General features: G+C 47.0%; 1 protein-coding gene across 1 annotated transcript in view; it reads right to left on the bottom strand.

Moving 5' to 3' along the window:
- ITGB7 (integrin subunit beta 7) overlaps positions 1-22,110 on the bottom strand; it is a 44,144-nt gene that overhangs the window by 310 nt on the left and 21,724 nt on the right. The window contains exons 4-15 of the mRNA XM_081848931.1: positions 19,120-19,321; positions 16,418-16,588; positions 15,352-15,593; positions 13,443-13,601; positions 10,508-10,603; positions 10,330-10,419; positions 6,760-6,903; positions 5,700-5,893; positions 4,824-5,041; positions 2,614-2,830; positions 2,149-2,354; positions 861-1,024 (exon numbers count right to left, since the gene is read on the bottom strand). Coding sequence (XP_081705057.1) covers positions 861-1,024; positions 2,149-2,354; positions 2,614-2,830; positions 4,824-5,041; positions 5,700-5,893; positions 6,760-6,903; positions 10,330-10,419; positions 10,508-10,603; positions 13,443-13,601; positions 15,352-15,593; positions 16,418-16,588; positions 19,120-19,321 — 2,103 coding nt within the window. The remainder of the gene's footprint in view (positions 1-860; positions 1,025-2,148; positions 2,355-2,613; positions 2,831-4,823; positions 5,042-5,699; positions 5,894-6,759; positions 6,904-10,329; positions 10,420-10,507; positions 10,604-13,442; positions 13,602-15,351; positions 15,594-16,417; positions 16,589-19,119; positions 19,322-22,110) is intronic.

The following is a 22,110-nucleotide window of genomic DNA, read 5'->3' as shown; positions in this document are numbered from 1 at the left end:
TCCTGTTACAGAATTTGCTATCCCCAAACCAGGTGTGTGTCTCACACGCCTTGGGGGCTCAGCCTCCCATAGTTTTATATGCCTTGAAATAACACTGGGGGGGGGGTGAAGCTGTGCGTAGTGGAGTCTTTTTAGTCAGGTTGACACTATCTAATAGTGGGGAATTGATTTGGGAAAAGGCCATAGCTGACTGAGGTGGTTGAGCATCTGTTTTGCATCCAAAAGGTCACAGGTTTGATCTGCAGGTAGGGCGGCCAGAGACAAAACCCTGGAGAGTCTGCCAGTCAACACTTGACCGCTGGGCTGGATGAACCAACATTACAAGGTAGCTTCCTATGGTGGGACACTTTATGTGGTTGAAAGGGGTTTCCATCATTTTCTGTTAACATTTTTTGGAACAACAATAAAATGCATCTAGGTTCATTACATGATTACCAGGTCCAGCTGCTGCTTTGGTCACAGCCTGAGCTAAGGTGGGTCTCAGCGACATGGATATACGCTGAATGAAGTTATGAACATGGTTGGGAGAAAAGTTGGGTCTCAACTTTGAAGAGTTGACGTCTGCTCATCTAAAAAGTGATCAAGGAAGTGGGGATGTTAAAAATCGGACTCTTCACATGTGCCTAACTTGCCTCTTTATGCATAGAGCGTTTAGCCTTCCAGCTTTGGGCTTGCTGTAAAGGCTCCACTGTTGTGGCCCCACCATCCCTTTTAGAGAATGAACATAACTTGTGTTCCAGGAAACAGCAGCCCAGTCAGGGCTGAGAAATTCCCTGGCTGGGATAAGGAGCAGGTGAGATCAGAGTGAGGCTGACATAAACTAACTGCAGCCTTCAGGTAGAGAAGGAAGGAGCACTGACCTCATTCCACTTGGCGTGCTTCCTCTCCTTTTCAAAACGCTTGAACTCCCTCCGGTCATAGATCTCCAAGATGATGCGGTAGACTATTATGAGGAAGAGCCCAAATAACACCAAGCCCAGCACTGAGCTCAGTACCAGCTTGAATGTCTTCTTGGTTGTGTTACCTGGCAGTTTAGAAGAAAGGAGCTATGAGGATCTGCAGCTGAGTTCTGAGAAGCAAGTGCCCGTTCCTCATTTATTTATTGGACTTAATCCCTCTCCTGCTACCGTCGTGCACACATATTCAGCTAACAGTTATTGTAACAATAACATTTATTATTTATATGCCGCCCATCTCTCTGGGTTGCCTTAACCACTCTGGGTGACTACCAAAAGAATATTAAAAACATGATGAAACATCAAACATTAAGAACTTCCCTAAACAGGGTTGCCTTCAGATGTTTTCTAAAAGTCAGGTAGTTGTTTATTTCCTTGACATCTGGTGGGAGGGCGTTCCACAGGGCGGGTGCCACCACCAAGAAGGCCCTCTGCCTGGTTCCCTGTAACCACTTCTTTCAGTGAGGGAACTGCCAGAAGGCCCTCGGAGCTGAATCTCAGTGTCCGAGTTGAACGATGGGGCTGGAGATGCTCCTTCAGGTATACAGGGCCGAAACAATTTGGGGCTTTAAAGGTCAGCACTTTGAATTGTGCCCGGAAACATACCGGGAGCCAATGTAGGTCTTTCAGGACCAGTGTTATGTGGTCTCGGCGGCCACTCTCAGTGACCAGTCTGACAGCCTCATTCTGGATTAGTTGTAGTTTCCGAGTCACCTTCAAAGGTAGCCCCAACGTGGAGCACATGACAGTAGTCCAGTCTATAACCACAGCATGTACCACTCAGGTGGCAGAGGGCACAGGCCAGGAGGGTCTCAGCCGGCATACCAGATGGAGCTGGTAGACAGCTGCCCTGGACACAGAATTAACCTGCGCCTCCATGGACAGCTGTGAGTCGCCCTTGGAAGGGGATCAACGGATGACGTGTAGTCACATACAGCCTGGGTTACAACTTAGGCTCCAGATGAATCTGGTGCCACTGAAACTTCTGCCTGCTGTGGTTCAACGTTCCTTCTATCACAGACATCAAAATAGTCTGGCCTTAAGAACACAAGAAGAGCCTTGTCGCATCAGGCCAGAGGCTCACCTAATCCTCTTGTCACAGGGACCAACCCGATGCCCCTACGAGTTGCCCAGAAACAGGGCAACTTCCTGCAATAGCCCCTTCCTCCCGTTCTTCCCTGTGCACACTTACCTTCTTTGCCATTCACCGTCAGGATGATGGCGCCCTCGTTGTCCCTCTCAATGAGGTAGATGAGGAGGCTGCCATCTTCTGCTTTGGTCTGGCACCATCTTTCGTCGGTGGCGGAGGCCGGCACCACATTCACCGTCTGGTTGCAGGATGCGCTACAAGTCTCCTGCAGCAGCCCAGTTCCAAAGGCCCTGCACTCTGCACAATTCCTGCCAACACACAAGAGCAGCCGTGAGCATTTTTTGCTCGTGCTTCTAACTAAGGACACCCTTTCTACAATGGTCAGGAAAGGGGGAAGGAAGACACACTGGCAGTTGTAAGCTGTGCTCCGTGCTCGGTTTGGCCACAGTTGCAGAGATACCTGAGAAATGTAGCTGCTGGCCAGCCATCTTGCTGTCCCTCCACCCCACCCACCCCCCTGTTACAAAGTAGGCCAGGCCCTCTCCTAAGACCACGTCAGAATCTCACCTGTGCTCCTCACAGGGTGTCTGGCAGTCAGCACAGCGGCTGCAGTGACTGTCAAACCAGCCAGCGTCACAATGGCATCTGTTGCAGGCGCAGTGCCCGTGGCCGCTGCATGCAACACCCTCCTGTGTGCACCCACTGGTCTCCAGGCTGCACTGGCACGCACTGCCACTATAGTTCTGATGGCACTCACAGTTCCCACATCTGCATTGCCCGTTGCCTACCAGTACAAAGAGAGACGTCTGTCGGCATCACAGAGTTCCTTCACAAAGCCATTCCACCCACATCTATATATTTCTTTTTCTTTTCTTTTCTTTTTTTGTAATTCTTTCTATTAATTTTCACTTGAATCACCAAAAAGAAAAGCAAATCAACAGTTGCAAAAAACACCAAATCACAAAAAGAAAAATAAATAAATATCTAAACATAACATGTAAATAATATCAGTTTCCATTACGGTTCTTTGTCTTCTCATTTATATCTTTATATCTTTCAATATTTAAATCATTCTTCTGCATACCTATTGACTTCCATCCCTCCCGGTGTCAGGCTTCTTAATATAAGTAGTTTATTTCTCCTGCAGTTGATAATTATATTGATTTGCACATCGTAAGATCTATATCAGTCCTGCTGTAGTTTTTAGGTTCTTATAATTCCCTTCAATGTAAATCATAAATTTGTTCCAATCGTTAATAAACTTTGTATTTTTTTGGTTTCTAATTTTTTGTGTCATTTTTGCAAGTTCTACAAATTCAAATAACTTTATTTGCCAATCTCTAATTTCTGGGGTGCTTTGACTTTTCCAATTTTGGGCAAGTAATAATCTGGCGGCAGCTGTAGCATACTGGAATAATGTCTTATCTTCTTTTTTAATTTCGTCCCCGATTATTCCTAGAAGGAAGGCCTCTGGTCTTTTGAGAAATGTATATTTAAATATTTTTTTTAACTCATTATAAATATGTTCCCAGTATTTCTTCATTTCGTCGCATGTCCACCACATGTGGAAAAAATTACCTTCTTTAGTTTTACACTTCCAGCAAAACTTATTTCCTGTCTTGTACATTTTCCCTAGTTTTGCTGGGCTAATGTACCACCTATACATCATCTTTTCTAAATTTTCCCTCAGTGTTACACATGTCGTGAACACATGTCGTGAACACATGTCGTGAACAGGGGGGTGTTTCCTGCCTGACTTTATGCATTGAAACCAAATGAAAAAGCCTTGACTGCCCTCACAAAAACAAAGTTTTGAAAACAGGATTGTCTTATTCACTGCAAATGTTGGTACACATCTATATATTTCTTCTTCAGCAACCTTTCTGCCTTTTGAGATGCCAGCGGACATTGATTGCCCTCTCACTTTGAGGCGCACCTTTGTAAGCATGCGGGCTAGAAAGTTGCTCTTCTTAAATGAAATCGCGAGAGAGTCTTCAGAAGCTGGATTCTGTGCTCAGTACTGTGCTTTCCCTGCATTGCAGTTTATAAACGCACCCCTAGGAGTATTTGGACTCCTCCAGGGGACTGTTTGTTGAGCATTCACCCTGTTTGGTTTACACAAAACTTATTCCGAGGTTAGACTATGTTTGGTCTTAATTGAGCATTCATTCTGTTTTTGCTTGCAGGGCAAATGAACATTTCATCCTTATTAGCTGGTGTGTGAATCATTTCCTTATCTGCAAAAAGCCTTGCTTATTTTAAAAGGGGATTTGTTGCATGAAGTTGACAGAAGCACTTTAACCACCTTCAACTGCACAAATCTGAATTTCCAGTGTGTGCTTCAATCCCTCCCCCCCCCCAGCCCCCAAATACAGTGGTACCTCGGGTTAAGTACTTAATTTGTTCCGGAGGTCCGTACTTAACCTGAAACTCTTAACGTGAAACACCACTTTAGCTAATGGGGCCTCCTGCTGCTGCTGCTGCGCCGCCGGAGCACAATTTCTGTTATCATCCTGAAGCAAAGTTCTTAACCTGAAGCACTATTTCTGGGTTAGCGGAGTCTGTAACCTGAAGCGTATGTAACCCGAGGTACCACTGTACTGACAATTTGGAGGCAACATTAGCAGCCTGCTTTCCTCCTTAAAACCTATGGAAATACCCTCTCTGACTACAGAAAAGCCACCTGCATCCCCACTGGTGCCACTAATAACTGTGTTGCCCAACATCTGCCAGGTTAAAAGAAAACGGCGGCGGCCCTACCATTAGAAGGTTTTTACCTCCACAGAGCTGCCCATTGTGCCTTTCGCAGCCAGTATCGTCACACTTGCAGAGGGGTCCGCTCGCCTGGGCATTGCACTGGCACTTCCCGCACACACACTGGCCCTTGCCACTGCACACTGGGCCCGTGTCATTCACATCTCGGCACATGGCTTCTGCATCCACCAGCTCCTCTGGCTTGCACTCACACAGCCGGCCGACGTGGCCCTCCTGGCAGCTACAAGAGCAAAAACAGCACATGGGTGGTGTGGGTCAGAGCCGCTGAACCAGACTCATGAGGTCCACTGAGCCTGGTTTTTTCTACTCCCAGCCCAAGAAGCCTAGCAAATCCACCAGCTTGCCTGCCCTCAGCCAGCCCCAACTGCCTGCCTTCTCTTTATTTTTCAACCAGTCCAGAAAGCTCTGTGGATGCAGTGTTGCCTCTCTCTGGCCCTGGCTTCCCCTACCATTTGGGATTCCCTGTACCAGCGCGACAAAGGGCATCAGCCGCGACTGAATCCTAGCTGCCGTCTCGCCCTAAAGCAGCAACCCAAACGATCATGGGGTTTAGAGGAAATGCAGGGACGTTTGGGCCTTTTCTAACCCGGAGTGGAAAAGAAACAACTGATTTTGGGATAGTGGGAGAAATGGGACTGGGTTGGGTTTTCTAAAGTAATCATTTCCCCTTCAGTATGTAATACTAGAATCCAGGGGCACAACTGGTAACAGATTCAGAAGACAGGATTCATTTCCACAATATATAATTAAGGCTGCAATCTTAATCCCTGTTATCTAGGAGCATGTGTGTGTGTTTGTGTGTGTGTGTGTGTGTGTGTGTGTGTGTGTGTGTACACACACTGAGAAAAGGGGGTCACATTTCTAAAACTTAATAATACCTGCAGATGCCACAGGTGAGGTTGCCACGGCCGCCAGAACAGTAAGGCGCATAGGACTGCGTATCTCCGCATTGGCAGTCGCAGAGTGTTGCCACTTCTATATGCACCTCCTCACCCACTCCTAGAACTCGCAGCACCACCTTCTGGGGACCAGGCAGGCAGGTGGTGGCCTTTATCCGCACTGAGAATTCCACCTGTGGGAGGGGGAGCAACTGAGATAAGGAAAGAGCGACCGCCGCCATTGCCATCCATATTACTCTAAGCCAGGGGCGGAGAAGCTGTGGCCCTCCAGGTGCTGCTGAGCTTTCCCTGCCATCAGCTGCCAGTCAATAATAGGGCCAATGGTTGGAGGGGGGGTGGAACATCTGGAGGGCCTCGACTTCCCTTACCCTGCTCCATGTCAATTAGTGGAAACAGAATAGGACCTATAACTATAAAACCTGTTCTACACATCTCTACTGTTTCCTCCGTTCTAGATGCCTCTACTGTTCCTCCCTCCCTGTTCTAAACATCTTTACTGTTCCTCCCTCCCTGTTCTAGATGCCTCTACTGTTCCTCCATGTTCTAAACACCCTTACTGTTCCTCCCTACCTGTTCTAGATGTCTACTGTTCCTCCCTCCCTGTTCTAAACATCATTACTGTTCTCCTCCACTCCCTGTTCTAGATGTCTCTGTTCCTCCCTCCCTGTTTTGCTCCAACTGAGCCAACCCTGATGCCTTGGAACAAATAGAAAGCACTGACTTAATAGGTCAGGAGTGGGGAGGGCTTTTCTGTCTGAGGGGCCACTCTCCCTTCTGGACAACCATCCAAGGACCACATTACAGTGGTGGCTAGAAATGGTCAAGTAACTATTACAAATTTTATCTTTCTTCAGTAGGCTTGTTTCCCCCCCCCCCCCACGGTATACTCCATACAGACAAGCAAGAGGCCTCATCAGAGTTCAAGAACACTCAGGCTGTAAAGGGGGTGTGGCCTGTAAAGAGGAGGTGTGGCCTCGGGGGAGTTCCAAGGGGCACGTAGGCCTAGATTGGGTTCACCACCCCCGATCTAAGTGCTCACCTGCTGGTTGACGCGTACGCCAAGGCATTCCCCACCCTGCGTGCGCCCAGAAGTTCCCGAGTCGCCACAGTGCGAGTCGTAAGCAATGGCGATGCCAGGAGCAAGGTCTGAAGAGTGCACCAAGTTCACGGTGGACGAGAGGCTCTGTGGGGAGACCTGCCATGAGAAGGTGATCCTAGACTTCGGGCGAGTGTCTGTGCCTTCTGACACTGTAGCAACAGTTGCTGAGCTGAAGATCCAAAGATCCACAATTCAAGACCCAACGCAGTCATTTGCTGACTCTAAGCACTTGGGGTGGGATAATGCTGGGTTGTTGTAAATCATATTGGGGTATGTAATGCACTTTGAACTTATTAATTCTAGCTATTACATTCATAGTCTCTTCCAGGGCTCTTGAATCCTCAGACCTGATCAGTGGGTGATATCCAATACTACTCATAGGAGTAGACCCATTGCAGCCAATAGACTTTCATCCATTTATTTCAGTGTCTCCTCTATGCATAATTTAAGCATACGCAGTACACACCATACATTTGAATAATCCTGGGAACAGTAGTTTGTTAGGGGTGCTGGGAACTACAGTGGTGCCTCGCAAGACGAAATTAATCCGTTCCGTGAGGCTCTTCGTATAGCGGTTTTTTCGTCTTGCGAAGCAAGCCCATTGACAGCTTAGCGGATTAGCGCTATTAGCGGTTTAGCGGCTTATCAGTGGATCAGCTGATAAGCGGCTTAGCGGCTTAGGAAAAGGGGAAAAAAGGGGGGGAAACCCGCAGGAACTCGCAAGACATTTTCGTCTTGCGAAGCAAGCCCATAGGGAAATTCGTTTTGCGAAGCGCCTCCAAAACAGAAAACCCTTTCGTCTAGCGGGTTTTCGGTCTTGCGAGGCGTTCGTCTTGCGGGGCACCACTGTATAGCTCTGAGAGGCAAATTACAGTTCCCAGGATTCTTTGAGAGAGTATGTATGTTCCAAATGTGTCCACAGTCTTAGCTGGATGTTACCTAGTGTCCATCGCCAGCAGAGGGCAGAATCAGCAAATCTGGTACAGAACAGAACAGAACAGAAGTGCTTTCTTGTTCTATTCACTTGTAAAAAGGACCCCTGGACGATTAAGTCCAGTCAACGGTGACTATGGGGTTGTGGTGCTCATCTCACTTTCAGGGCGAGGGAGCCGCCGTTTGTCCAGATAGCTTTCCGGGTCATGTGGCACCCGCCCTGTGGAACACCCTCCCACTAGATGTCAAAGAGAAAAACAACTACCAGACTTTCAGAAGACATCTGAAGGCAGCTCTGTTTAGGGAAGCTTTTAATCTTTAACAGACTACTGTACAGTGGTACCTCAGGTTGCATATGCTTCAGGTTGCATATGCTTCAGGTTACAGACTCTGCTAACCCAGAAATAGTACCTCAGGTTAAGAACTTTGCTTCAGGATGAGAACAGAAATAGCACGGCGGTGGCGCAACAGGCCCCATTGGCTAAAGTGGTGCTTCAGGTTAAGAACAGTTTCAGGTTAAGAACGGACCTCCGGAACGAATTAAGTATGTAACCAGAGGTACCACTGTACTGTGTTTTAATATTTTGTTGGAAGCCGCCCAGAGTGGCTGGGGAAATCCAGCCAGATAGGCAGGGTATAAATAATTTTTTAAATTTTTATTTTATGTTGTTATTATTATTATTATTATTATTATTATTATTATTATTATTAACCGCTTCTGGCACAATGGAACACTGTGACAGAAAGACCGTTTACCTCTCCGCCGCAGCAGTACCTATTTATCTACTTACACTGGCGTGCTTTATGAACTGCTAGGTTTGAAGGAGCTGGGACAGAGCAACGGGAGCTCACCCCATCACGGGGATTTGAACCGCCAACCTTCTGATCGGCAAGCCCAAGAGGCTCAGTGGTTTAGACCACAGCGCCACCCGCGTCCCTTATTCACTTGTATGCTGTTCTTGGCCAGGGAAGCTCTGAGAGACACAGCTGGCTTCCCATCCAGGCAGTTCGCAATGCCGCAGAAGGTGACTCATGGAACCTTTATCTGAGCAAAGTTCCAGCAGATCGCATGTGGTTCCCCAGCAGTCTTCATGCCGGCAGTGACCAGGTCCACCCACCCTCGCTTAACTTCAGACATACTGTAGCATCAATGTGGCTCAAGGTAACTAAGCAAGCAAGCAAGCCAGGCCAGGAGGAAATGCATTCAGGATCACTAGCTAATCTCCCCTAGATGAAAAGGTCTTCCTTGCCCTATATACAGTGTGGTGTGTTGGACTAGGATCTGGGAGACCAGGAATCAAAACCCAACACTGCCATGAAGCTCACTGGGTGAATCTGGGACCCTAGCTGTGTTCACAGCTATGCCAAATCATGGCTTAGCATGAACTCCCTCCTGGCTTTGCTCCCCCCTGGTCAGTGTGATGTGGTAGCTAAGCCATGGTTTTGTTCTGCATGTTTCTCCTCTTTAGTCACGAGGGTTCAGGCCATGGCTAAGGTTGGAGAGACCATGACCCCAGGCTTGAATAATGCGCTAAGCCAAACTTTGGCTTAGCTACTATCCTAACATTGAACTAAAAGGCCCAGTGAGGAGGAAAGTGGGTGCAAGTTCATCACTGGAAGCCGGAACGTTTAGGCAGTCGCAGTAAGCCATACCACTTTCTCACAGCCTATCCTACTTCACAGGGTTGTTGTGAGGATAAAATTGGGGGTGGGGAGAACTACGTACACCACCTTATAATAAATAAATAAAAATAAAAATCTAGATGGGACATGCTTTTCATACTGAAAATGTGAACCTTCGTTTGCTGCAAGAGGCTAACATGGCTCCGGTGCTGGTGGTGTCGTCCACCTTGAAAATATAATTACCGTATTTTTCACTCTATAAGACACACTTTTTTCTTCCTAAAAAGTAAGGAGAAATGTCTGCGCCTCTTATGGAGCAAATGCGTGGTCCCTGGAGCCGAACTGCCCAGGGGTGAAAAGCAGATCATGCTTTTTTTTTTTTTTGAAAGAGGGAAGTGGGTGTTGAAAGGAAGCAGCTGATCGGCAAGCAATCGAGGAGGGAGATAAGGGACACTAGAGATAAAGGAGGCTGCCTGGGAGGGGGGAGGTAAAAGCCCATGGATCCTCAGGGTTTTTGCATTGGGTCACCCCAAATTCACCATCAGATCACATAGCATATCCATGGCTACAGCCTGCACCAAAAAAATCACGCACCCACTGTTGTGTGGGGCCGCAATGGTGCAAAAACATGGTTACAAAGCATGGATCCCCAGGATTTTTGCATTGTGCGACCCCAAATTCACCATCAGATCACATAGCATATCCTTGGCTATGGCCTGCACCACAAAAATCATACATCCAGTGTTTCGTTCAGAATATATATTTTTTCTTGTTTTCCTCCTCTAAAAACTAGGTGCGTCTTATGGTCGGGTGCGTCTTATGGAGCGAAAAATACGGTAAATCACAGAATGTCCATTCCCCCTTTGGGCTTGGCTCTATTCCAGGGGGCTCCTGTGGGCCTGTTTTGCCCTCCCCCAAGGGGTTCTGCCCCTTGCTACCCATACTCAGCCTCACACTGTAGGCGTCTGCGATGAGCTGCACCACGTTGCTGGAATCCTCCATCAGTTCCCCAACCACGGACTTGGGAATGAGCCTGCTCAGTTCCTGAGAGGAAAGGGAAAAGTCAGAGTGAGTGGCACACAAACACCCCTCAGGCTTCCCCTACTCCTCTGCCTTCCGGTTCAGCACTCACCTCATACATAGAAAGCCTGGGCCCAGTCACGGCAAATATGGCCTGGATGTTAGATTCAGACAGCACCTCGGCCAAGTGCGCAACTGAGGGGTAGTCCTGCAAAGAGACAAGAGAATGGGGTCACGTTCAAAGGAGTCTCCGCTTAGATTTTCCTCTCTTCCCCCACTCTACATTTACCTCTCTTGCCGGAGGTTGGGGTTAGAATCTGGAAGCCTTGACTCTCTGCACTTCAGATCAAAAAGATCTAAACCAAGAGTGGCTAACCTGTGCCCCATCAGATGTCAGGTGGACTACAACTCCCAGCTCCCAGGAGTGGTCATGCTAGCTGGGACCAATGGGAGTTGGGGGTACAGTAACACCTGGAGGGCCACAGATTCCATAAACCTTGGTATAAATGCTGAAAAAATATACTGTATGAATTTATGTCATTAGTCACTTTAAATTATTTAAGCCAAGATCTTGACTTTCAGGTCATTGGGACACTGCATGCGATCTTGTACAGAGTCAGACTGTTATATAATAAAATAATAATAATAATAATAATAATAATAATAATAATATTTATACCCCGCCCATCTGGCTGGGTTTCCCCAGCCACTCTGGGCAGCTTCCAACAGAACACTAAAATACAATAACCTATTAAACATTAAAAGCTTCCCTAAACAGGGCTGCCTTCAGATGTCTTCTAAAAGTTTGGTAGTTATTTTTCTCTTTGACATCTGGTGGGAGGGCGTTCCACAGGGCAGGTGCCACTACCGAGAAGGCCCTCTGCCTGGTTCCCTGTAACTTGGCTTCTCGCAGCGAGGGAACCGCCAGAAGGCCCTCGGAGCTGGACCTCAGTGTCCGGGCTGAACGATGGGGGTGGAGATGCTCCTTCAGGTATACTGGACTGAGGCCATTTAGGGCTTTAAAGGTCAGCACCAACACTTTGAATTGTGCTCGGAAACGTACTGGGAGCCAATGTAGGTCTTTCAAGACTGGTGTTCTATGGTCTCGGCGGCCACTCCCAGACACCAGTCTAGCTGCCGCATTCTGGATTAGTTGTAGTTTCTGGGTCACCTTCAAAGGTAGCCCCACATAGAGCGCATTGCAGTAGTCCAAGCGAGAGATAACTAGAGCATGCACCACTCTGGCGAGACTGTGGGCAGGCAGGGTCTGTTAATCTGTCCAGCCTAGTAGTTTCTAGACTGACTGACAGCAGCTCTCTGGGTTCAGACAAGCCCTACCTGGAGATGTCTGGGAGTGAGTCTGAGACCTTCTGCCACTGAACTGTGGCCCATTTCAGCTAAATTTTGGGTTTCCTGTGCTGCTAAGAACACCAGATTCTGTCTCTAATGGCTCCTAGCTCCTGCTTTGTAGGCTGAAGGTCTCAGATCAGGCCCCTGGCACCTCCAGTTGAAAGGGCCTTTGATGGTAGGCCTTGGAGAGCCTGAGCCAAGCAATGGGGCTAACTAACTATGGGGCAGTTTCTAAATGGGCTCGGCCCACTATACCTGAAGGAGCATTTCCAGCCCCATTGTTCAGCCTGGACACTGAGGTCCAGCTCCGAGGGCCTTCTGGCGGTTCCCTCACTGCGAGAAGTGAGGTTACAGGGAACCAGGCAGAGGGCCTTCTTGGTGGTGGCACCTGCCCTGTGGAACGCCCTCCCATGAGAGATGTCAAGGAAATAAACAACTATCTGACTTTTAGCAGACATCTGAAGGCAGCCCTGTTTAGGGAAGTTCTTAATGTTTGATGTTTTATCATGGTTTTTAATATTCTTTTGGTAGCCACCCAGAGTGGTTGGGGAAACCCAGCCAGATGGGCGGGGTATAAATGAAAAATTATTTATTTATATTTTATTATTATTAGGAACAGAAGCCATCCCTCCCTACTCTAAATCACTAGCTGCCAACTTTATTCAAAGCACACAAAATGGGGCATTGACAAGACTATTCTTCATGCTGAATAAGCCAGCTTGGAATTGTTCCACAACATTTACAGTACTCCCAATGTCCATACAAGATGTGATGTTACATAACACACCTGCCACCAAAAATGGCTCTTAACATCTAGCTCTCCCTCTGTAGTGGGAGTTAACTCTTCTGCAGCATCATGATTCTGTGCACTTCATTGGCTAGCACTGTTTGGGGAATGTGGGGTGCCATTATGGAAGCGTGGGACTACCCACAGGTAACCAATCAGAAACAGGTTCACACATACCTCCTCCTTCCCCATTGGCCTCACAATCCCTTCCCTTCTCTCTTCCAGTTGGTCTCATTCAGAGCCAAGCATGGTTATGATCACACGTAGTGGCAAAACCACTACAACCATCAGTAAAAGTGAGCACGCACACTGTGATTAGGGAGGTGCTGTTGCGCTTGCAATGCCAACCACAGTATTAGGAGGGTGGGTGCTTGGGTGAGAAGAAGAGGGAGGAAGTGGGGAGACGCACACAAGATCAAGGGGGAAAGAAACAGAGGAGAAACCCACAAACCACCTAACCAACATTAAGTAGCCGGGAAAGTGATACAACTGCACTGAGTCATGATCTCAAATTTCGTTTTCAATTCCAATACTACTGGTGTGCATCTCAAAATCATAACCACCAGCACCTGGGTGTGCCCTGACCTTTCTGGCTCCCATAGACTCAGAGTTGGAAGGGACCCGTACGGTCATCTAGTCCAACCCCCTTATGGGGATCGAACCTGCAACCTTGGTGTTATCAGCACCACGCTCTAACCAACTGAGCTATCCAGCTGACTTTCACTTGTGTAACTTCTTAACTGATGAAGAATTCTAGAGAACTCAAAAAAGTGGCCACATTTTTTGTGGTTTGGGGGTTGAGCCTAATATAGACATCACCCAACTTTGAACCTTGTTGTTTTCTTTTGTCTCCCGAGGCAATCTCTCTCCCTGCCTAACTTTGTTTTTCAAGAGACCACAAGAGACCTACGTATAGGTGGCTTTTCGTATATAGCCCTCTGGCATCCAAGTGGCAGCGGCCATCGTTGGGCATGTAGACGCCGCCCAGCTTCCCATCTCCTGCCATGTGGAATGTGCCATCCGAAGTGAAGACCAAGAGCTTCGTCACATTACGCCAGCCAATCTGCTCCTGGAAGAAGAGAGGGAAGTTACACTGCAGTTCCCACATGCAAGCCTTCCTCCACAGTAAGCCCAGTGTTTTCTACTTTTGGTAATCTGTACATGGGCACAAGCAAGGGACGCGGGTGGCACTGTGGGTTAAACCACAGAGCCTAGGACTTACTGATCAGAAGGTCGGCGGTTCGAATCCCCGCGATGGGGTGAGCTCCCGTTGCTCGGTCCCTGCTCCTGCCAACCTAGCAGTTCGAAAGCATGTCAAAGTGCAAGTAGATAAATAGGTACGGCTCCGGCGGGAAGGTAAATGGCGTTTTCCATGTGCTTCTCTGGTTCGCCAGAAGTGGCTTAGTCATGCTGGCCACATGACCCAGAAGCTGTACGCCGGCTCCCTCGGCCAATAAAGCAAGATGAGTGCCGCAACCCCAGAGTTGGCCACGACTGGACCTCTTTACCTTTACCTTACATGGGCACAAAGGGTTACACAAGAACATAGCATCTCTAGGTACCACGTTAGCAGAACCAAAACTTCAAGATCGACATCATTTACAGACTTCAACACTCAGGATTTTGCCAGTGACATTTGCTTTCAGTATTTGGATTTCAAATTTTGAAATTGGCTTCTTTTTATTGGCCAAACCAAAGTGGCTAAGCTTTGTTGCCTTCCCTATGTTGCTAGACTCCCAACTTCCATCATCCCTGACAACTGGCCATGCTGCCTGGGAAAGATAAGAGTTGGATCCTGACAACATTTAGAGAGTCACAGGTTTCCCGCCACTTAGTTGAACAATTTAGGATAAAATTCGTGAAATTTAAATTATATGGCAACTGTTGGACACAACCACCTATTGCATGTCAGCTGTCAAATACTGTTAAGTGCTGCTGATGACTGGAGGAAAACTAGTAGTTTCCAGGTTAGGAAACCCAATAGTATTGATCAGTAGGAATTCAGCATCCCCTGACCTGGAAGTTGAACCCGAGATGAAATTTTCAGGTGGACCAACCCTGTATGAAATCTTCATTGCTATGGGCTGTTCCTTTGTACTGTTCTCATTTGCCCAGAGCAAACAGTGCACAATTTGAACATTCAGGCAGTGCCAGATGACCTGTTTCTTGAGCATTTATTCTGATTTGTTTACAGGGAGGCTAGAAGATGTTGCGTCAAAGCAAGTGTTGCCTCACACTTTCCACTGCATTTCTCCACGACTTTCCTTTTTGCAGAAAGTCTGAACTTTTTGTTGTGCAAGACCTCCTGGTCAGCTTGAATTGGGAACTGTGAACTTGCTGAGAATAATGAAAACAATGACGGTCTGGGAACACCCTGAATGTATTATCCCATGCCTCACAACTATATACAGTGGTACCTCAGGTTACATACGCTTCAGGTTACATACGCTTCAGGTTACAGACTCCGCTAACCCAGAAATAGTGCTTCAGGTTAAGAACTTTGCTTCAGGATGAGAACAGAAATCATGCTCCGGCGGCGCGGCGGCAGCAGAAGGCCCCATTAGCTAAAGTGGTGCTTCAGGTTAAGAAGAGTTTCAGGTTAAGTACGGACCTCCGGAACGAATTAAGTACTTAACCCGAGGTACCACTGTACAACAGGAAGATTAGCATAGTTTAGGGTTTGCACATGCTTGGGTTCACATATGTGTGTGCATGCGCACGAACACATGCTCCTGTGCCTGCCTAATTGTCGTCAGGGCCTACATTCCCTTCTCAGCCACGCACCTCCTCTATCAGCCATGCACGTAAAGCCATCTCACCTTGCAAGTGACTGCCTGCATGATAGCGTCAAAGCCCCCTTCAGCCGTGTCCAGGTTCCCAGAGATGCGCTGCTGGCTGACCCTGCTTTCGAACTCGCTGGCGTTGTCTGTGAGCGTCAGCACGTGCTGGTAGCTGAACGCCGACTGACAGGTCTCGTTTAAGTGAGGGCAGGGGTGTTGCCATTTGGAGGGTGCTGTGTTCACATACGGCAGCACCGTCTTGTCAACAAAGGAGCCAAACCCTGCAACAAAGAAATCCTGCTGTTTCTCGTCACCTAACAGTGCGTTTGAAAGCCCATGCGGTGTCAAAGAAGGTCGGAATAGGACTTGGGAATGTTCAAATCCACCACTCCGGCCATGATGGGCCGATCGCCATCTCTCTCTCTCTCTCTCTCTCTCTCTCTCTCTCTTAAAATTAGTTTTCCTTTATTACTCACAAGTACACCTTTGTATCATAACTTTACAGCTTACAATTATACATATTCTTGTTTTCAAAGTATGCTCATAATTATTATTATTATAGATCGGCAAGCATTACTGTACACAAAGAAGAAGAAAAAAGATGCAATTTTGAAATCATAACGTTCCTCATAAATAAGTGACTTCCCGTCTCTTTCATTTTGTACTAATAAACTTATTGCCTATATTTATCCATTATCTTTTTATTTATAATATTTTCTTGTGTATCAATTTTCCTTTTAAAATTGTTATCCACAGAAACTACTCAAAGGCTGTCCCCGTTTTCAGACTGCAGCAATTACTCTTCAAGTATTCTTTAAAACAGTTCCTGTTTGAGACAAGCTCCTGTTTAGATTTATCTTTGATTCTTTCTGATAAGTAGTCTAACTCCACGTACTCTGTTAGCTTTCGTATCTAATCAGATGTGGTGGGTATATACCTGCTTTTCCAATGTGTAGCTGTTATAACCCTCGCAGCTGTGGTGGCATACAGAAAGATTTTCCTTGGGTATTTTTGGGATATCCAAACCAATCGCCATCTCTCAGCCTAACCCACCTCCCAGCCCTGAAACTGCCACCATCATAGCATTGCTTCCACATCAGCATACCAATCTTCACTGAAGTGGTGACGTCACGTAGGGCAGCTAGCAAATGGTTCCCAAGCCGCTTGATGTTCTCCAGGTCATCCTTCATGGAGTACGAGAGGTCCATGAGATAGTACAGGTCCACAGGGTAACCTTCAGCCCGTCTGAAGCGCACCGTGACCCTCTGTTCCTCGCCTGAATGCACAGAGTAGGAAGGAAGAGGGAGTCGAATCCTCAGTGCTACCAAGATACCATCTGTATGCTTTCCAGTGTTGTGAAGGAGCACCGAGTCTCATTTTAGCCAGGGCCTGGGAACCTGGGGAGCCCCCAGTGGTTGTTACTCTCACCATCCATGGTCATGGGCTATGCTGTTTGGGACTGATGGGGGCAGGAGTCCAACAGCAACACCCAGAAGGCCACAGGGTCTCTCCAACCCTGTTTTCAGATGACTAGGCCAAGGCCGTTCTCAATGTACCTCTTCCATCAGAGATGTATGCAAGCTATTAACAGAAGCAAATGTCTCCCTCGTGCCAGCACCACAATCTTTTAGATACTAGGCAAAACATTTTTCTTCAGCCAGACTTTTAAATGGATTTTTTTACCAATTTAATTGGAGAGGTTTTAGCCTATTAGGAGCCATTTGCTTGCTTCCTCTCCCTCAGCACCCCACCCCTGGGCAGTATTTATTTTATGCTGTGTATCACCCTGATACACGATGTGTGTATCACCCTGATACACGAGGGACGCGGGTGGCGCTGTGGGTTAAACCACAGAGCCTAGGACTTGCTGATCAGAAGGTTGGCAGTTCAAATCCCCACGACGGGGTGAGCTCCCGTTGCTCAGTCCCTGCTCCTGCCAACCTAGCAGTTCGAAAGCACGTCAAGGTGCAAGTAGATCAATAGGTACCGCTCCTGCGGGAAGGTAAACGGCGTTTCTGTGCGCTGCTCTGGTTCGCCAGAAGCGGCTTAGTCATGCTGGCCACATGACCTGGAAGCTGTACGCCGGCTCCCTCGGCCAGTAAAGCGCGATGAGCGCCGCAACCCCAGAGTCAGTCACGACTGGACCTAATCGTCAGGGGTCCCTTTACCTTTATCACCCTGAAATCCAGTATGATTAAAGTCTTTTAAATAAATAGAAATGTAATTTACAATTCCCACATCAGATCATGGTTTGGACATGAATTCACTTCCAAAAATGAATTCACTTCCAAAAAAGTGGAAAGACTACAGTATTCCAAGTAATTCCTAACAGCATGATCACCACCAGCAACACATATGCAATAATGAATGAGCATGTCCTTCTTATATCCAAAGCCCATTCTTTCCCTCAAAGGATTCTGGGCATTGTAGTTTGTAAAGGATCACTTGCAATTGTAACTCTGTGACGTGTGAACTATAGTGCCCAGAATTCTTTGAGAGAAAGAATGTGCTTCAAATTTGCTTTAATGCTATGGTGCGTACGAAGCCACAGATATGCAATGGACTGGAAAAAACAAACATCGTTTTGGGAGACTACAACTGCTATATTGTTTTAAACTCTTTTCAATATTGTGTTTGAATTGTTTTAACCTGTCCTGGGACCTTACGGTGAAGTGCGGGTAATTAATAATAATAATAAATGATGAGTACATTGCACAAAGATTATATCCAACACATCAATAACACAAACTGCTGAAAATTCGCCTATTTACTGCTGTGCTGGTGGCCCTAATGCTGTTTGGAGTCGCAGGAAACAAGTGAGGGATAACAACCTGAACTGGCAAAAGGAAGGCTGGAGAAAGCTGTGTGGATTCACAATTCTTTATTTCTTCCACATACATTGTATTGGTGAAGGAGGGAGGTCAGGAGAAGTTTAATCGAAGCTGGCCATTGCTCTGCCTTTGGATGCTGACCCAAGACAGGGAGCAAGTGCAGATTTCACAGAAGGAGAGAGGAGGAAGGCAGTGCTTCTCCCTGAAGCATCCCTGCCTAACAGCCATCTCTCCCATAATATTTTCTCTCTGGAGAATATTATTGAGAATGAGAAAATTCTCTGGAGAACATTCTTCACAAACTGCAAATTCTAATGTAAGAACCAGTTTTACAACCCACATTTTAAAAATCGAGTAAATAATAAGTCGAGCTGTGATGTTGCCGGTGTAATTAATGAATAATTATTATTTTTTTATCCAGTTACATTACTGGGCATTGTGACATTCACCATCGGCAGCTTTGAAATGTGAGCTACAGAAAACATTTTTATTTTTTCTAGGTTTTAATAATGCTATTCATTTAATTTGATGAACATTTTTATACTCCTTTTTCTTTAAAAGCTACATTTCATACATACACAACATAATTAGAATTCAAAGTTGATGGTAAATATCCAGTTAGTGGCAGGATCAGTGATTAAAGTGAGTCATTCACGTTGAATTTTCAATTTCAAGTTTGGTGCAAAAATTCAAAGAATGTGAATTCACTGCACTGCCCCATTGAGTAAAAGTATCTGTACAGTTTTTGGTTGGCATCTGAACAAGTCTACCCATGAACAAACATGTATATTAACTAATTATATCGTTTTCAATGCATTAAAATTATATCATTTTCAATGCATGAAAACGAATATTCTCCTATTTTAAATGAAAATTCTCTAATATTCTCATTGATTGAGAATATTCTCGAGAATTTAACATCACTAACTCCAACACAACCCAAACTGGCAAAAAGCAGGCTAGAGGGAGGACCTACCAGGCCGAAGCTGAAGAGCAATTCTTTGCGGGGCGAGCTGAGTGAAGCTCTGGCGCTGGGTGCTGTTGCTCAGGGGCCTGTCCTCCAGCACACGCTGCCTGCTGTGCGGATCCATTATCTCACTGGGGAGACAGCCACGATGCTCCAGCTCCACCCGAGGGGCACAGCGCTCCATGTCCGACTCACCTGCTTGCACAAAATCCTGGAGGGAGGGGGGGGAATGGGAAGTGGACAAGTTTCCAGCATTGCTTCCATGCACACACACCCTTCTTTTGGAGGGGCAGGCGAGAAAGAACATATGGGAACAGGCATTGGAGCAAAGAGGACTCTCTCCAAGTGGTCGCAAAAATGCGTGGAACGCAGGGCGACTGATTCCTGACCATTGAACATGTTGACTGGGGCTGATGGGAGTTGAGAGTCCAGCACATACCGTATTTTTCGCTCTATAAGACGCACCTGACTATAAGACGCACCTAGTTTTTAGAGGAGGAAAACAAGAAACAAGAAAGCAACGCAAAGCCTCTTGAGCAAACACTGATCCCTCTTGCTCTTCTGGCTTCTGGAATAGCTGCGCAGCCTCTTCAAGGCAGCAGGATGAAGGCTCCCCCTGCCCAGAAGAGGCTGCACGCGGCTAAGCCAGAAGCTAGAACAGCAAGAGGGAGCACTGTGCAGCCTGCATTTGCTCCATAAGACGCACACACATTTTCCCTTACTTTTTAGGAGGGGAAAAGGTGCGTCTTATAGAGCGAAAAAGTACGGTAATCTAAAAGAAGAATGGGGCACCTATGGCCCTCCAAAAAGTTGCCGAATCTCAGTCAACATAACCAATGGTGAGGGGTGAGGGGAACTGTAGTCTAGCAACATCTGGAAGGCCACAGTTTCCCCATTCCCAAAACTTTCAAAAAAGTATGGTTTTTGTTTTTAAAATTCACTTATACATTCGTAGCAATGTCTTAGTAAATTGGTTTTCATTCCATGGTTGTGAGTGGCATACTTACACCTTTGTGATGGCTGGACCATTTCCTGGGGAGGTTTAACCCGTAGGGGTGCTGGGGGACCAATCTGTTATCCCATTTCCCAGCAGACTTATGGTATCTGAGGGATTCCTGAATGCCTTGGGGATTTTCTGGCCAGCAAGACCGATGCTCCTGCCAAGGACCTAATCTTACTACGGAATAGCAAGAAAATCAATGGGATCACTCCTCTGACCCTGTAGAGCTCAGGGTTTTCCAGTGAACTTCAGACAATGAAGGAGGCTGGGCGACAGCTGGAGCACGTCACAAATCTTGTAACAAAGCCAGCCAAACACAGGCTGGAGCACATGGCGGTGGCTAAAATGAAGTGGTGGCAAAGAAAAATGACTTCTCGGCCACCACTGCATCCGGGGTTCACTATCCAGCATGGCTCCTCAGGGGACTAGTGAAACCTTGGTCGGAATCTGTAACTTCTTAACCCTCCAAGACTTGCTGCAACTAGCTTGCAACGGATCTGTTCATCTTCACTCTCCCCTTGATGGTGCTGTTTCAGAAGATGCGTCCAGAACCAATGGTACCAAATAGTATGGGAAACAGCCTTACTAGAAAAATTAACCAATAAACTGAAACTGACATGGGGACAAACAGAAGACGACGCCTTCACCCCGGTATGGCTCCCCTTTATCACATACACAGCCCAACAAGACAATGACAATAATCCACCAACAGCATACAAATCAATATGGCTAACCTGATCCAAAACACCCACCCACCCCATTCACATACGAAAACAAAGATCACCACAGCCAATCACAAACAACCACACCCTAGGCCAACCCCAACCTCTCTCACCACCAAGTGAACAGAGGAGAACCTGCACAAGCAACGCTGACACCAAACCCTACATACATTAAGCAAAATAGAAACATCGCCACCCGACCCCACCCATCTCCCCCCCTCCACCCATCCCCCTTTTTTCCCTAATGTCTCAACAAATGAAACTCATTTTAAAAATGTTACATGGAAAAAATACAAGAGAGAGACACTACACATACTTCTGTAAATCAAGAAAATCTTTAATAATAATTTTTAAAAAGATGCATCCAGAAAACCATCTACTTCTGTTGTTTAGGGTCAATGGCGGTTTTAACAGCCTGACCGTACTTGAAATTGAGTGCTGCCAACTGCTTGCTCTTTCAACCTTTGCCCAATGTAGCTTATTAGAGGGTCGTTACAGGAACGGCAAATGCCTCGGCGTGGATGGCCCCACCTGCTGTGAAAGCTGTGGGGGTGCCCCCCCCCAATTGGGGATCTCCCTATATTACTGTACTCAATATGCAAACTACAGAATCACACTTTTATCACAGTCATCATCGGCCGTCGTCCACCTGCTTAGAAGCGCATGGCAAGGAACCACCATTGTGCCAATGTGTTTGTCTCGTGCGGCAATGGAGGAGCTCTTCTGCAGTATAAGCAACAATGGCTGGCACCCCTTCCCCACTCTACTCTTCTCAAAACTCACCACCAAAATTGACAAGACATGCAAAAAGGCAGCTGCCACTGCCTTATCAGTGGAGCAGCAGTGGTTTCCTGTTTTATAGGTGAAAAAACTGCAGGCCCGAACGCTGCTTTGTCTTTGAATTGCTGTTGCAGCCAGATAAACGATTTACCCCCCTACCTATCCTATGGGGTGCTGAGATCAGTGTCTTTTCCACACACACCATAAGACAGAAAGCGCAATGCTCATTCTCAGGCTATCAGGGTCACCATTCCAGCCACTGCCCAGGCTCACGCCCCTTCTAGCGGGCCCAATGCCCACCCCTCAGAGCTTGCTGGTCCCGATAGTCCTCTTCCTCCTCCTCCTTCCTGCAGTCATTGTTCTGCTCACCTGCCCTCTCTACTCATGCAAACAGCGACAAGGAAGAAGATGGAACAGTGTGTACAGTACTGGCAGCCCCACCTCAAAAAGGGAAAGGTTCAGAAAGGGGAAAGCAAAATGATCAGGTGGGTCTGGCAT

The sequence above is a fragment of the Podarcis erhardii genome (genome assembly GCF_964252035.2).
Source record: "Podarcis erhardii genome assembly, chromosome: 2".
Classification (NCBI taxonomy): Eukaryota; Metazoa; Chordata; class Lepidosauria; order Squamata; family Lacertidae; genus Podarcis; species Podarcis erhardii.
The sequence above is the reverse complement of the archived record's forward strand: the minus strand, read 5'-3'. Positions and strand labels throughout refer to the sequence as shown.